The sequence below is a fragment of the Diadema antillarum genome, unplaced genomic scaffold (assembly GCF_040938485.1).
Source record: "Diadema antillarum isolate AM-2024a unplaced genomic scaffold, OU_Dant_1.0 seq00000576_RagTag, whole genome shotgun sequence".
NCBI lineage: Eukaryota > Metazoa > Echinodermata > Echinoidea > Diadematoida > Diadematidae > Diadema > Diadema antillarum.
This window is the reverse complement of record NW_027271511.1, coordinates 499,376-516,220: the sequence shown is the minus strand read 5'-3', so window position 1 is coordinate 516,220 and position 16,845 is coordinate 499,376. Positions and strand designations below refer to the sequence as shown.

The 16,845-nt window shown below is 41.2% G+C and overlaps 1 protein-coding gene across 1 annotated transcript; it reads left to right on the top strand.

The window, feature by feature from the left end:
• The first annotated feature begins 217 nt into the window (after nucleotides 1-217).
• On the top strand, nucleotides 218-16,383 carry LOC139735408 (uncharacterized). The gene is made up of 9 exons (XM_071646160.1): nucleotides 218-720; nucleotides 2,789-2,926; nucleotides 10,448-10,535; nucleotides 11,374-12,038; nucleotides 12,514-12,703; nucleotides 13,184-13,399; nucleotides 13,943-14,118; nucleotides 15,027-15,226; nucleotides 15,538-16,383. Exons 2-9 carry the CDS (start codon nucleotides 2,797-2,799, stop codon nucleotides 16,381-16,383), a joined length of 2,511 nt encoding a protein of 836 aa, XP_071502261.1. The 5' UTR covers nucleotides 218-720; nucleotides 2,789-2,796.
• The last annotated feature ends 462 nt before the right edge of the window (nucleotides 16,384-16,845 follow it).

Sequence of the window (16,845 nt, the reverse complement as noted above, 5' to 3'; positions counted from 1 at the left end):
GTAATCGACTTGTGAAGAGAGAAGCGAATCTCGTTTACTTACATTCACTAGGTACAACGGACTTAAAATCGCTCGAGCCGCGGCGACTTCTAAGTTAATGTTCACATGGATGTGACTTGTTGCGCAGCGTACGATCGATGTTCACGCCCTGGGGACAACGCACGACGCGGGAGCAAAAATCTTTCACCGCCTACAGCCACTTTGAGGAGAGAAAACTCAATTCTATTTTCGTAACATCGGATTCCGATTTCTGCCGTTCAATTCGCAAAATAAGTTTTCGCGAACGAATGAAACGCATAGCGCGCCGGTCCACTTGTGGGGGGTCGAATCGAGTGTACGGCAGTTTCGTCGGGAGCTCCCGGGGCAGGTGTTGACGAGAATCGAGGATTCGCAAAGTTTCAGAGCCAGATTTAGGTGCTAACTGAAACCATGTTTAGACAGATGTTGGTCCACAGTGGCAGACAGCTTTGTGAGAAAACATAGGAGAGAGGGAAGGTGTGGAAGCAAAGAAAGAGAGAGAACAAGACGACAAAAAAAGTTACATCTCATCTTTGGAGCAACAAAGGACCAAGTCAAACTCGGTATTGTGCATACGAACCGAGAAAGCACCGGACGAGTAGGGGCTAGATCTCGTGGTCAAAGCTGCCGAAGCTTCGGGGTACCACAAACTTGCTACCAATGTCCCCCTATTCAAGATTTTTGTGCTAACAACTATTGTCGGTAAGTCGGATGTAGTAGAAATTATTTTGTCCTCAGTTCAGTCTTTCACATTTTACAAGCATTGCTATTCTGTATGTTCCTCCATATTTTGCAGAGAACGTAATTATTCCGTCTATGAGACACGAGGCCAGTGTGAAACTTGCTTCATTTATTGTTTTGAGCAAAGTGTAATAACGAATTTTGTACTGTCTGATTTTTTTTTTCAAAATATGAAATAGACAAGGATTTGAGTTCTTTTTCGTGCCAAGGTTATACAGGTTGAGATGCCGACGCGTAACCTACAGCGCCGTCATGAAATCTTGGAGTCAAAAATGTTATAATGTTAGCTATGACTTTTTTTTAAATGCTCGTTTCACAATACCTTCATGTTTGCCGGGTTTTTTTCCTTTGTCAACAGATGGTGTTTTTGAGCGAGATGTCTGCTTTAATTTCAATCAGAGAAGATGTAATCCTTGCATGTTTCTAAGATCAAGAAAATAAAGATGACTCGTACATCAATCTGGGGTTCTGTTTTTCACGTTTGTTGCTTTCTGCTTTGTTTCCCTAAAATTAGACGTAGTCAACAGATAATAGTCTGTACAAAGCCGAAACGAAAACGAAAAAAAAACAACAACAACAAAACCAACAACACATTTTATGTTTTCTGTAAATCAACTTCAATGTTAAACGTGAACAGCAAAAGAAAAATTGAAATAATCTCTGAGTAGCTTCAAGTGTTTGTTACTCCTGGCGATAAGTTGGCCTGTATATGTTTGAGCCTGTTATCTGTGCGATTATGTTATCTTTTTATTGTTTATTTGTTCATTTTGTTAATTTCTGATAACCACAGACACAACGCGCCGCAGTTAGCCCGACACACTGGCCCTGTACCTAGGGGTCAATATTGAGGGTTGATCTATATGATAAACAATCGACAGAAAATCAAAGTGTAACATTGTGCTTCGCAACTTCTTTCGCGCGCCATCGAAAATCGACAGGCTCACTCTGAAGACTTACCAATTGAAAGTGAGAAAGTTATTTATTATATATCAACGAAGCATCTCCTTTCCTAGCCATGAGAATATAATTTTAAAGCTTCGCTAGTTGTACTGTTTTCAGTTTAGTGTGTGTTCCTGGTTTAGCTTATAGCGTATTTTCGTTGCCCGAATGTAATAATGTTCGGTGTCTCGTGTGAATTGATGACATATCACACCAATGACCAGATTTTGGTGACGCGCTTCCCATATTGTGACAATAACCGACTTCGAAACTTCCGAAACACTTTGCAGATCGGAGAGTGAGGGGGGGGGGGGGTATTAACATTAACGTGTTGAGTGCCGCCTCCATGTTACTAGCCTCTTGGTGGTTCACTGATGCTGACGAGGATCTTATGGAAGATGTCTCGTTAGAAGAACGAGAGCGAAGAGAGTCACGAGTTTAAGTGACGATAAAGCGGCGCTGCATCTGTACTTCTGTCGTGTCTTTTTATCTTTGCCAGACTGTGTCTGCGTGTTGTGGGTATACATGCATTTGTATACATTTCATGTTTACTGTGGTATCTTATTCCAGATATAGATCCGATTGCCCAATGAGACTCTTGTTTTTATTCGAGTTTCATCCGAGTTTCTTGTGATTTCGTTTGAATGAAAAGTTCATATTGAATGTTATTGTGTGTTGGATGTGGGGTGTATCTTCAGACTCATGAATAATTCAATGCGACATATAATATACGTCGCATTGAATTATTCATAAGACTGATGATACACCCCACATCCAACACACAATAACATTCAATATGAACTTTTCATTCGAACAAAATCATCAAAGACTCGGATGAAACTCGAATAAAAACAAACAATATTATTGTTTGGTTTAGTGGTGTGCTGCATGTTTAAAAGAGCGTTGATCTGAATCTGAGGAAAATACATTCATTCATTCATTCATTCATTCATTCATTCATTCATTTACATTGTTATTGTACTTTGTAGTAACAGTTTTTCTTCGACGTGAACAAACTACAATAGTTAGTGGCTTTAAAACTCCTGGAAAGACTCTGTTTAATCATATTTCCCCCATACTTCGTGTCCAGTTTGCAGGATGGCGCACAACTTCGAGAAGGCAGTCAGTCTAATCTCCAAGGATCCGGATGAGAGAGATGATCGGGAGGTTGATCTCCTCATTCCTTGGTTCCAAAACATGAGCGGTCTCTTCAAGGCACAGAAAACAGGTAACTCACTCGCATGATCATTTCCATCTAGTATCTTTCTCTATCATCTTCTATATCCATCCATCTCTCTATCATTCTATCTGTCTTTCTCTATCTCTCTACATACATATCTACCTGAATAGCTAGCTATCAATAGCAAACCAACTAGATAAAAAAATAATGGGTTTGAAGGACATATAGTTTCTTTGTGCGAAATCATATTTCATAACCACGCGTAGTATGTGTCGGCTTGCACGGTGTGTGTTGTATGTTTTCGTGTGTGTTTTCTGTCGTTTGTATGTTCACAAGTATGTTTGTGGCGTGTGGTCGTGCATTCCTTTAGTTTTCCGACCTCCATCGGACCTAATAAAATCTTTCAATGCCGAATTACTTTTCCATTTTGTTGAAAATGGAAAGAGGTCTGAAAAGATTATCATTATCCTTCTCTCAAAAGACTTAAAGCCGCCACGACCTTGCCCTAACCGATTCTTACCCAGGTCATTATATGATTATAAGAATGCCAAGTATTCCAAAGGACGTATCCTATGGCAATGGTTCGTAAATAGCCACTTTTAGTAATGTTTAGTGTTTTGTTAGTTCTTGATGTTGCATTTGCTGCGACACGCCCTTTTCCAAACAATAAAATTGTCCGTATAATCGAGGCACATCAACACTCATTTTGACCTCTTTTTCTCTAGCTGAAACAAAGTTCGCAATATTTAGCTTTGAAGGAAACATTATTCTCTATTTAAAACAATTTAGCGAAACACGGCTCGATTTGTGAAAAGATGTAGATCTACATATTTGCCTTAAATGTAACGATTTATTACTGCGACAGAATTAACTTAACCCAAAGTTGTAGAACGTGTGTAGTTCCTTTTTTTACGCTGTCTGAAATAAAAAGGCTTTACATTGCTCAAAAGTATGGTCTCTCCTCCAAGAACAGACCACGTCAAAAAAAAAATCATCATATTCTGGTCCTCGCAGTTCATGGTTTGGCATAAATAGCATGCATGAGTGAAAGAACTACAATCCAATACAATGTGGTGTACTTTACAAATGCCTCAAACGCTATGCGTATCAACTCAAGGCGCCGACAAGTGGAGATCGGTGATACAGCTTCAACGTCGATGACACAAAAAAGCACGTTTTTTTTTCCCGAAAACTGCAAATCCCTCTTAACAAGTTTTTCTCTTGCTCACCAAGTTAGATACAAAACATTCTATTCGATTTCCCCTTTGTAATCACTAAAGACACCGAGCAAAAATATGAACGCCACCGGTCGGCCAAATGTGAAATATTGTGAGCAGCTGAAAAAGGACACATGCAAGGTATTTACTATTCCCAGGACTACCAACACCGAATACGCACACAAGTGAGTACAACTATGAAGTTGCATTAAGAACCCTAACATGGAAAAATGTTGTGGGACCCTGAATAAAAGAGGCATACACACACCCACACCCACATACACACCCACCCCACCCCCACACAAAAGTACAACTATATCACCGCTTTTACACATAAGTTCATCAAAAAAATATATGAGTAAAGACATAATTTGTACATATTTTCTGCACCTATTACACCGTATGTCCCCCCCCCAAAAAAAAAAAAAATTCAACGGGATCCTCCGCAATGATAACTTTAAAAATAGTGAATCAATCCAAATACAAGTTCAGGGTACGAAACTATAACTCATCGCCCACATCTTACAGAAAACTCCATTCGATTTGTTTCAGTGGTCAAAGAGAAATGAGGAATTTTGTAGAGCATGTCAAGAATCTCTTCACTCCAAGTTCTGTCTATTGTGTTCACACACAAGAGCATCCAAGTGCTAAACTTGGAAGAATCAGACTCATGACATGCTTCACAACAATCCACATTTCTCTGTGACCGCTTAACCAAATTGAATTGGGTTTTCTGCAAAATAGAGCTAAGATGTTATATTTCAAGACCCTGAAGTAGCATTTACACAATGTAATCATATTGGGTGTTATTAATGCGAAAATATGATTGTAATTTTTCGGAGGACATACTGTATACACGAACTTATTTCTATTATGGTTTTGGAAAAAGATTAATTTTCAATAACCTCTTCAAATTTCCAATGAGTTGGAAACATAGACAAAGGTAGGAAGACTGTTTCTTTTTTTTCTTCTTCTTCTTCTTCTTATTGGTATTACAGTTATCATAAGTATGCGATCAATAGTATGAAAGGAAGGTGCGCGGAATGTGTATGTTAATCACAAAGCCTTGTGAAACGATCACTTCCGGCTCAAATGGAAAACATTATACATGGCAGCATTACACGAATCATGCTCGTTCTGCGAAAGTTCACAGAAAACAAAGACGTCTCATTTATTAAAAGAAACTAAATCAAATGTGTAAGGTCTTCTTTCTAGTTTAACAGATAAAATAAAAAACCAAAGAGAAAGAAACGCGCGAGGCAGCTTGAAACAAACCTTACTGGGATATCCACAACGAATGACTCAAACGAGAACAGATTCAAGCATTAGATTGATCATGTTGACTCGAATAATGGACGTTCTTTCAAAGTCAAATGAAAAATTTGGATATTCATTTGACTTCGACTGACAGATGCCTCATGTGTTCAAAATAGAAAAAACAACAACAATAGCATTGGAATACATGTAATAATGATAATGATAAACCACATTCTTGTAGCGCATATCGCCACAGATGTAGTCCCTATCATACGCGCTTTGTAAATAAAAAGTGAAAGGAGCAAGCGAAATGAACAGAAGAGGATTAGGGTATCGGAAGGAACTTAAAGGAACTGTTCGTGTCTCGCAAGTTAAGATTCATGAGATGATAATGATATTGTGGAGGTGTCGTGGCCGAGTGGATAAGAGTGATCGTCTCTGAATCACATGAGCGTGGTATTGGTTCGTGGGTTCAACCCCAACTAAGCCCGACACGTTTGCCCTTCAGCAGGAGTATGGATGGGTACCCAGCAGGATGAGAATGTTTATATTCGTTGATCAGCATGAGCGCGCCTGTAAAATGGAAATTGGCTAGAATGCTCTGCAGGGAGTGGAGAGTGAACACTCTCAGTGTTGGTTGGAAATAATATATCCAGTGACCAGGGTAATAATAGTCTGTAAAGCGCATTGAAAGTCTTAACAAGGCTGAAATGCGATATATAAAAACTAGCTATTATCATTGTTATCATTATGGGACATTGATAGAGTGGGAATGTTCTGGCGGTGATTGTCTGCCTATTTAAGGGATGTCCCCTTTAGCCACCCAGCTGTCATAAAGCAGACATCCGATTTTACGTATGAGACCAAAAAGAAAATAATGGCACGTCCCAGTGCCATCTGACCTACATATTTCTCCCCTAACAATGTATGTTTGGATTTGGCGTCCCCGAAACCTTGAAAACGCACGCATGTTCAAGGTTATAACATACAATGCGCCAAGAGAGAAAGAAAGACAGAGATAGGGAGAGAAAGAGAGGGAGAAATGTAGATCAAGACAGACAGACAAACAGAGAAAAAGAGAAATGTGACAACCTAAAACTGTCCACGAAATTCGATATTATTTTTAGAGTGTTATCATCTCGTCCTAAGCCCCATGAATCCAGGTTAATCCGCAAAACATGTACATTGATGTGATGGTATGTTTCTAGTTTGCCTCTGTCTCTGTCGCCTTGTTCTGCTGTCCGTTTAATATCTTCTCCTTCTTTGACTTCATCTTGCTGGATAAAAAATTGAAGTTATTTCTATCAAAAGAGAAAGAATAATTCGTGAAAAGTAGCAAACAGGATATGATTACAATGAAAACCCACTTCTCGAGCAAATTCCATCTAATTGGTGTTATGTTACTGAAATCCTGTCAAAAGAAAATCCTTCGGTTATGCACTGTAATCATGCGCAGGACTAGGGAATATGAAACAAAACGTATCAGAAATTGGTTGATGACATCGATATGTAAGAGTTCTCTTTTTCTTTTACGGTCGAGGCGAGTACGTCACTCTTGAGAACAACAATCGTGTCGGGTGATTGTATGATATTTCAAATGATTTAATGATTTTGATTCCCAAACAGTTTCAATAATTGTTGTATCTACAATGTGCCATGCCAAGTCACTCTGCGCAAAACGCCAGGAGTGAACTCAAAATCGTTGTTTGTTAAACGGCTATCCCCATGCTTGAAAAAAAAGTGGTTGTTCGCAAGTTATTGCAATCATTAGTTATGAAATCTTGTCAAAATTTTGGACCGCATTGAACCCGTAAGGATAGGTCCTACTCCTCATTGCAATGATAGCAAGAATTAACTGGGCGGCTCATAAGACATATTGCAAAAGAAGTGAAGAAGAACAAGAGAGCAGAAGAAAGTATTTAGCTGATTCTTTGCTGGCGGTTTAAAAAAAGTATTAACATGATATAGAAGTGAGGTTTTGTAAAAGTCTATTATCTTTATGAAACGTTGTCACAACAGTCCCAACAAGTGAATTATCAGCGCGAAAGGAAACAATAAATTTGAATAAAGGGAAGATGCAAAGAGAGAAAAAAAAATCAACTTTTTTTTAAAAGATTGATTAGTGTTGAATCATGCGGAAACTGTGCCGGGGAAGGATATTAGAAGCAAATGTATTTCCTTGATATTTGTTGGTTTTTACTTCGATGGCCACACATTAAGCATAATCAAGTTTTGATACCCCTTTGATGCACCTTTCGGTGTTTTCCACAACGCATAAATATTCGAGAACGGTGTTGACGAAACTCGTCTTTCTGTGGCTTAATCGTCCCGCGAGTGAAGAGCGCAGTTTTTCTATCGCGCGAAAATCCACACGAGGTGTAACAACAAAGAAAAAGAGATTCAAATGATTTGGGGAGGGAATACAGTACATCAGACCCATCAACAGTCCGACTTAATCCACATATTGCGTCAAAGTACAAATACGGTTGAGTTAACGTTAATGCGGCAGTGAATTCCCAGTTCTCGTTGCCTTCTTTCGGCGGGCACGTCCCGGGGGATGTTACACGATCCACCGGTGCCGTACGTGCTTCATGCACTATGACATCAGATACGGGGCCGCAAGCAAATTTCTTTTACGCTGGAGAGGGAAAATGGCAGCATTTTGGAGCGAGTAAGATAATCCTGTAACAGATACACGGTCACATAAATGCTACAGGATGTGGCATTATTTGTCTTGAGTTTGTCACTCCTCTCTCATATTCACTTTCTATTCCTCTCAGGCTGAAATGTAAGAAATATGCCGGGATAGTGTACGAATATCAAGCCAAGCATTATTCAGTTAGAATAGTACATAAGTATAATCATATCATATACATAACTTTTTGTTTTGTAAACACACACGCACACACTCACACAAAGGCTTGCATCTATAATTATGTGTGTGTGCATGTATGTATGTTTTATGCATAACCTTATCGATTTCAGCATGAGCATTCAATCACTAAACTCCGTAGTAAACTTTCAAGTCCCCCACACGAATTTGAAGAACAAGAAAGTTTACGTTTTCTCTGAGCAAATCTGGGATGAGATTGATCTAAAATTTCACGCCTGCCCCTCACTTGTGCCAAATTCCAACTGCCTATGGAATTTCAAGCACAGGCACACACAAAATAGGATCGCAAATAAGATTTTTTTTTTCTTATATCGAGATAGAGGGTGAATGATGAAAAGTGGCGAGACGCATAGCACATTAAGGTCTCGCGAAAGACGAGATCTCACGTGAAACGAACACCGCGGAGGAATGTAAAGTGTGTACTTGTCGTTGCTACCCCCTCAAGGCATGAATGTTTGTTGACGAACCTCGTCGGGTTACAAGACCAACATGAAGTGCTTCACACTCGATCTTGACTGGCACTTCAAGGTGGTCAGCGTACCCCATCCCCTTCTATACCGCTCCACCCCCTCACTGCCCCCCCCCCCCCTCTCGAAAGGGGGGGGGGGGTGCTCTATGGCCTCCCGATTAGTATGAGAAGAGCACACTCCGTTATGTTTTGTATCTTCAGTTTTGTTTTATAGTTACATACTCATCGGTATGCTAAGTAAGAATATATATATTGTCTAGAAAAATAACTTTGCGGTGATGTAGAGGTATCGTAGTCTTGTGGTTTGGAGCTATTCAATTGCGACCACAAGGTTATTCGTTCAAGCCACGTTCCAAAAGCCACTGAAGTCAGAGGGTACACTATACGTGTAGTAAATTTGCAAATCCACTCTTGCAGCCGCTCGAGTATCTACGTTATAGAAAACGTACTTGTATATATATATATATATATATTTTTTTTTTTTTTATTCCACTCTATGGTGACATCAATTCTCATGTGAACTAGAAACTCATCAAAAAGTCCGTAGTTTCTGATGATGACATGACAATATTGTATATAAAGGCTGGAAAAGATGGCACTTTGACTAACCCCGGCTGCAAAGAACATCTAAACATCATCCTTATCAAGTGTTTCCTTCTACACTTTAAAGTTCTATAAAAATACGTAACTAATGGAATCTATATCTTTTCATCATGATGGCGTAGTATGAATGTACGATATAATTGTCCCTTATATTGTACAATAATATGGTAAGTTATATTGGAAACACAGTGGTTTCTGAGAAAAGATTTGTTACATTTGTTCCACTTCATCTTGCCCTACTTCCTTTTCATTCTTCAGGCAATATTATGTCGTTCTCATGGCCGAATTTCCTCGACGAAAAATGTCGAGTTTAATTCATATTGTTGAACACACACATCCAAAACATACATCCACCGTATCCTCCTCTCTCGGTTTCAGCAAAACTGGACCCGATACACATCAGATCGCATTTCGGCGGGAGAGCACGCATGGTTATCTCTGCTGTGTATCTGTGTGCTACTCGCATTAAAATGCTACCCGCTGGGCCCTGTAATTGCCGGGGAAACGGTTTACAAATATTTACTTGGCGGTGAAAGCTCAAGTTCGCGAAACAAACATGGAAGGCAAAGAGTCGGACCGCGAGCACACAAGTTCTTTTTCCCCTCTCTAGTTGAATGATATGCAACGTAAAAAAGCAAAATATTCTTGGAAGATATTCAAAGAATACTATGAAACAAACATGTACCTACTAGTTATGCAACCAATCATATATTTCGTAATGTGATATTGCACGATGGTCCCCAAAATCATAGTGCGTATTCATCACCTTTCATATCTTTCTCGTAATATGTAATACACAGTACGTGTATGTGTGTGTGTGTGTGTGTGTGTATGTGTGTGGGTGGGTGGGTGTATTGTCTATAATGTGTGTTTGTGCCCGTGTTGTGTGTGACAACGAGAAGGGAGAATGGAGAGAGACGGAGAGAGATAATAGAGAACATTGAAAATATGTGTAACCATTGACTTTTCGACCTTTTCTATATAACTCATGTTTACCGAGAGCTGCAATCACAAGTAATGGTATTCAATTCTCCTGTCGCTATCAATGCAGTCGTGTATTTTGACCTCTGTCAAAAAAATGAAAAAGTCTTCACGATCTACAGTATCTGTATCTTTGTTTTCAACACCAGACGTGATGAAAGATATTGTGAGGAACTGTGATTTCCTGTCGGTGCCCGCCGATACAGTTATCATCAAGCAAGGCACAAAGGGCGACTGGTAAGCAAGTCTACATCTAACTATGTTTATCTCTTCCCCTTTTATCATTGCCTGTTTTGATCTTTCAGTTCGTTCGCTTTTATAATGTGTGTTTTATAATCTTGTGCCTATGATTGATATGATAGTTCACCAGTGGCAAAATATTAATCAATGAATAATACGCCGAGAAATCAAAACAGCAACATTATCAAACATCATTCGGCTTACATAAATTCAGTGAATTAAACTTTCGAGATTTTCGATTCCAACTGAATAAAAAATTTTTAACGCATGAAATCAATCATATTGCTTACATTATCCCTGCAAACCAACGCAAACAGGTGAAGATTGTCGTTAATTCGTAGATCACAAAGTATAAATGAAGATAAAATACTGCCTAAAGAGAGTGTACTGAGGATAATCATAGTCTTCTATGAACGCAAATAGAATATCAATCGTGAATAAAACAGATAGCTTTTCAAAGCTGTTCATATCTGAGTTTAACATATCAGTAAATAATGGTAGAGCCCTCAGGAATACCAGTGCTGTCTCTATGAAATAAACACAGGGTAAATAAGATGTTATCGTTTATTATCATTATTCTTTCTACCTGCATTATACTTGTCATTATCATAATCATTATTATCATTACCGTTATCATTAACATCATCACCGTCATCATAATCGTCATCACCGTCATCAAAATCATCACAACCTTATATCAACTATCGTTGTAACTCTTGCGTATCAATATTGCTCTGCTCCACGCTTGTTCAGGTCAGCCGACTGAATTAATTTCATATCATCACCCACGTGATACAAACCTCACTTTTCCTTTCTTCTCCTCCTTCTTGTGCAGCTTCTACATCATCCTCACAGGTTCCGTCTCGGTCTACATCAACCAGGCCCTGGAAGAGCAGGACAACGTGCCCAAGCATTCGACGTCGTCCACGAGGAGGCGAGGAGGCCCTCACACACCGGGTCATCAGTCGAGGCAGAGCATCCGACACTCCCGGCCGCCGAGCTCGAGAAAATCACCAAAAGCATTCTCGCCGAAGCCCGAGAATGGTTTACATCCGTCTCGAGAACATTCTGTTGCAGGTGTCACAGAACGAATTGATTCTTTGACATCAGGGACGAAGTCAGCAACGTGTGAAGATGAAGCAAGCCTTACAGCAGACGACGCGAGTGGTAACAAAACTGGCTCCAAACGGGGCGAATCCCCGACAAGGGTCAACATCATAGTCGAGGACTTCTCTTCAGACAGTCAAGTAGACAGTGGTCGATCCTCTGGCGGTATGACCCTCGACGAGAACGAAAATCACATCTATGACGGTGATGACAGTGATGAAGAAGATGTCGACCGTGTTGACCCCGGTGATGAGGGAGGCAACAATAGCGCGGACGACTTCGATAGTGATTTTGATTACTCGTCAGATGAGGGTGACGATGACGTGTTAGAACAGACTATGAGCACGACGAAACTGGATCGAGCAGCATTCGGGGTTCATATTCGAGAGTTAGGTAAGCAAATTATAGGTGTCCCTTGATTAAGACCCCTTGATACAGCCGTTTACCGGCAATATTCTTCAGATAAAGATTAGAGACTTTAAGAATCAGTTCTTAGAGCTATTTTACCATTTTAAATTTCCACAGCAGTATATCACCGAGAGAGCAGGGTTGAAAACTTCCACACTTCTGTCGAATGTTCCTTCAGGAAGTCCATCTTTCGGCGCATTTTACCTTCTGAAGGTCTGTTTACTTGCGGACGAGAGCAGATTTGTTAGTTCAAAAATACGATTCAGCTTATCAATAAAGTATGAAGTAATAAAAATAACTTTAACTGCCATAGGCAACTGAATAAAAACAGCCAAAGCTAAAATGCTCGCTTGATTCCATTATTCTTTCTGCTGATATCATGGTCACGACAAAGGCAATTCAAAGCTTAGAAATACTTTTTTTTTGCGAATCGTGACCTCGTTTGGCGTTTTGCTTTCAGGTGCGGGCAAGTGCTTCGGGGAGCTGGCCCTGGTCCAGACCAACTTGGTCCGGACGGCATCGATCCTGACGAACCAAGAGACCAACCTTATCGTCATCGACAGGGAGCTCTACAATCGTAGTCTGAAGGCCGCCCAGCAGCACGAGTTCAATCTCAAGAAAAACTTCGTCAACTCGTTCCCTCTCTTCCGGTAGGTACACAAAGTTCCCGCCCTCTGTTTTAGATCTTTCTGAGTATGCCTGTTCGTTTCTTCCTCTGTTATCATTACCTTTTTTATCTTCTTGTTCTCATACTTTTCCCTCTTTCTTTTCCTTCTTAAAATGCATATGATAGCTTTAGATCATCTGTGTTAATTAAAGCCTATGATTAGTATCATGTTCTACATGTATTTGTATCATCTTCAAATTCAACAGACTATTAACAGTTTCGTTCGTGTAATCGTAGTATTGTCCAACGGCGACTTTGTTGACCATATTAGATACAACCGTGTTAACCATCGTAAAATACGATAATCAAATTTTATCGTCATCATACATTTTTCCGTATATCAGTATCATTACCACAACCATCAGTTACCATGTTCATTTTACGAGACATTGCATGACAATGTCTCGTAAAATAATACATTGTACAACTTACCGAGTACCCCTCCCATTTTTCGTTGCTATAGAAACTGGACACCCCGGCAACGCAGCGTAATGACCATGAGTCTAACCCGCTGCCAGTACCAGTACGGTAACACGATGGTCAAGCAAGGGTCGCCCGTCCGGGGACTCCTTTTCCTCACACAGGGTAGTGCCAAGGTGTCCACGGACACCGTGCAACACATCAGGCAGTATCCTAACCTGTGCACGGAGAAAGACTTGCAGTTCGCCAAAGACGTGAAGTAAGAATTTTTCCCGGGAAATTTCTTGTGTCTGCAATGGAGAGTCTTGAACGAATGTGTATGCGTGCGTGTGCAGGTGAATGGGAAGCCTTTAAAGATATCTGCTTTAATTTGACATTTATCCCACTAGTATAAACATCTGAAACATTGAGATAAGCAAACTCCACTTCAAAATGTGCTTGTCGTTCGTTACAGGTGTTCCTCTTAACACGAATAAATAAACAGAATGGACTAGGACCGCCATGATCTCAAAAGATAAATCATCTTTCACAATCATAGCTCCGAGACAAATCTAATCATGGCATTAAAAGAGCAATGGACCATCCATACGCTTTCAAGACCCTGATGAGCGTGTATGAAAGAAATAGATCAATCTGTAACTTGATTTATTATCAAAGATTTGAAGTAACAATCCACACAGTGGCATGTCACTTTCTTATCAAACATCATCTTTTGCTGAGATGAAAGTTTATTGAGATGTGGAAAGTTTATGAAAAAAGTGTCTATCACATTTAGTGCTATATTTGCTGTGTTTGTTTTCAGCACTGGTCGAGGAACACGAACCCTGCATCCCGGCTCCACATCGTTCGCAGCTGCGGTGGGCGCCCGGCGTGGAGTGCAGCACTGGATCCGACGAAAGGAAACGTACGCACAGGCCGAAAAACATCTCAACTACAAGAACACCAACATGTGCGTCATCGGTGTTGGTGATTATATTGGTGAGATACTCGGTTATTATACACCTCACTACCGTTCTCACCATCTGTTATAGGTGAACTGTACGGGTGATTGCGACTCGTCAGCTTGTATTAAAGCTTGCTATATAGGATACCAAGTTTAGACTTGATGTAAAACGGCGAAAGTGGTGGTAGTGGTGACGGTGGAGGTGGTTGTGCGGGCGTGGATCACCGAGGTCGGTAGTGTGGATTTGGATGTTGATGTTGCTCTTGCTGTGATTGGCGTTTTCATTTGGGTATCGCACATAGGTCGGTATTTCGATGATTACGTCGTTTTGATCGGTGGGTTTCAGTTCCCTCGCGGCCATTTGGCTTGGTGTCTTTTGGCAGCAACTTTTGCGAATGATGTGTGACACATTGTGGGAGCCGGGCGCCTTTGAATGTTTCTACAGAAAACTGGCGTTATATAAATGCTGTTTCATCATCATCATGAGGCAGCCAGTTGAGCCTCTGGGGCAGTTTGTTGGTTGTGGTGGTATGTGTGTGGCGGTGTGTATGTAGTTGTTGTAAGTGTTGCTGTTGTGATTTTCTTTGACGTTTTCCTCTTGCGTTCTGGTAAGCAGAGTACATCTACAGCGTTTATATCATTATTAATAGACAAACGATACCTCGTATCAGATACCAGGAAATGCGCAACCGCAACCTTATCTGCAGTTTCTTATCCTTTTCTTTATAGCAATGAAGACTTTAAATTGAAATCATATCAGTATGAATAGCAGACTTGATTATGTTTTGATATCACATTCCTTCACAATCAGGACATTTCAAGAGGGCTTCTTGAACAAAGTTCAAAATCTGAAGGCATGAATCCAATTCACACTATTGCCCTTTACCTTGGTATGAGACGTCAATGACGATTCGTAACGTCCCCCCACCCTCGTTTCATTCAGGAGACTTTGAGGTCCTACTGCGGCTTCCTACCTACAGCTGCTCTGTGATGTGTCTCGAAAGCGTGGACGCCTTCGAACTCGACCTGAACAACTTCGAGCGGCAGATCGTGAAGAAGAGCCCGACCTCGTATGCTGCCCTCAAGGAAACAGCGATGACCAAGCTCCAGGCCAGGGTGAACAGACTGAACAGAGACGAGCAGGTATGACTTGTGACTCCCTCGTTTTTCCCCTCTAAACAAACACAATTTCCTTTCGTGCCTAAGTCCCGATCTGTCCCAAGACAAATGACCGCAATGACCTTTTAAAAAAAATATATAATTATATACGTTTCCTTGATCTTTATAAAATTTTTCGTGTTTCACAACCTTTTTAAACAGCTTTCCCTGTGAGGCAAATGATTTTACCCTTGCTTTTACAACACATAGTTTTTCTTCAATTCATCTTCTTTACTTTCGATTTAAAATGTACTTGCCTACATGCTGACTTTTCCAATTTGACCGACTTCTTTCAGCTGTACATGCCTGTCCTGGAGGTCATGTTACACAGACTGCAAGATATGAACAATCCGAATGGATGGAGACAAAAGAATCGGCCTCGGCAAAGTATCAGCACTCTAGACATTGGACCAGACGACATCGGTCGCCCGGGGGCACCTTGGCGGGACTACCGCGAAAAGCAACGCCAGTTCCTGCGACGCAGACAGCGGGAAAAGCGGTTGGAAGAGATGCGGAACGTTCAGATGGCGCACGCCGCCAGCCTCGGCCTGCAACTCGAGAGGCAGAACAGGCCTCCAGCGAACGCAAACGTTGGCCAACCCATCCTAGGGAAAACAGACGATGCAATCGAGCGAAGAGCTGGGGAGCTCTTCCCCGACGTTCCGCACAACGTCAAGCTGCGTGTCGACCCTAAAACGGGGCTCATTCGAGCAACGGAGGTGCGCGTCCAGCGAAGTCTGATTTACAACAATGGCAATCGTTCAGGGGTAATGACCCGACCGTTTGATAAAGGTCGACCAACAGCACCTCGCTCGAACAGGGAACTCATTTCGGCCTTCGCAGAGGAATCAAGGTCCGACACGTCCACCGACAAAAGCTCGGACAGTGGTCAGTCAATGTCCAAACTCAACATTCGTGAGCTGAGGAACTTCTCGCTAAAATCGCGCATGTTGTACCAGCCTTCGCTGGCAAACGGCGCGACGAAGTCCAGCGTCGTGTCGTCTGCCGTCGCCAGGCCCGAGCGACCGCGCTCGAGCTCGAGTTCGAGCTCGCAGTCGTGTTCGCGGCGAGTAACGAATCATTCCTCACGACCAGCGTCAAGATCAGCAGAGTCTGTCAGGCCTTACTCATTTTCAATCTGACATTTCTAAGTCTCGTATTCCTACCATCCAACGGTACAAATTGTCAAAGTAGGCCTATTTCATTGACTCGGCAACTTGCAGAGACTCCCTACTACTGTATACCCCGCTTGAGAGAATCTTCTCAAATTCTCTCGCTTTCCCGCTATACATGCGTGTCTCCCGCATTAGACGTAATATCTTCCGCCAAACATTAGTTTTGTTGTATGCAACGTATATTCAAAAATAAGAGAAAGATAATACTACAGAGCAAGGGTCTCCATGTCCCTGCGTTGCAGCCCTGGACCCAAGCCTCAAGGGACGTCGCTCTTTGTGCTCACGATATGTGATACTGGTACTGGTGGTTCACGAAATGTTCTAAAATCAAACTTTGGGCTCGTGACCAAGACTAAATTCTTTATTCTATTGCTAAAAGTCAAAAACAAAATGACAAAAAAACACAATACATTATATCTATAAAAAAAT

Coding starts and splice junctions, on each gene's coding strand:
- LOC139735408 (XM_071646160.1), top strand. CDS start 2,797: ATGGCGCACAACTTCGAGAAGGCAGTCAGTCTAATCTCCAAGGATCCG. Junction 2,927..10,447: donor CTTCAAGGCACAGAAAACAG/GTAACTCACTCG, acceptor TTTCAACACCAG/ACGTGATGAAAGATATTGTG. Junction 14,119..15,026: donor CGGTGTTGGTGATTATATTG/GTGAGATACTCG, acceptor CGTTTCATTCAG/GAGACTTTGAGGTCCTACTG.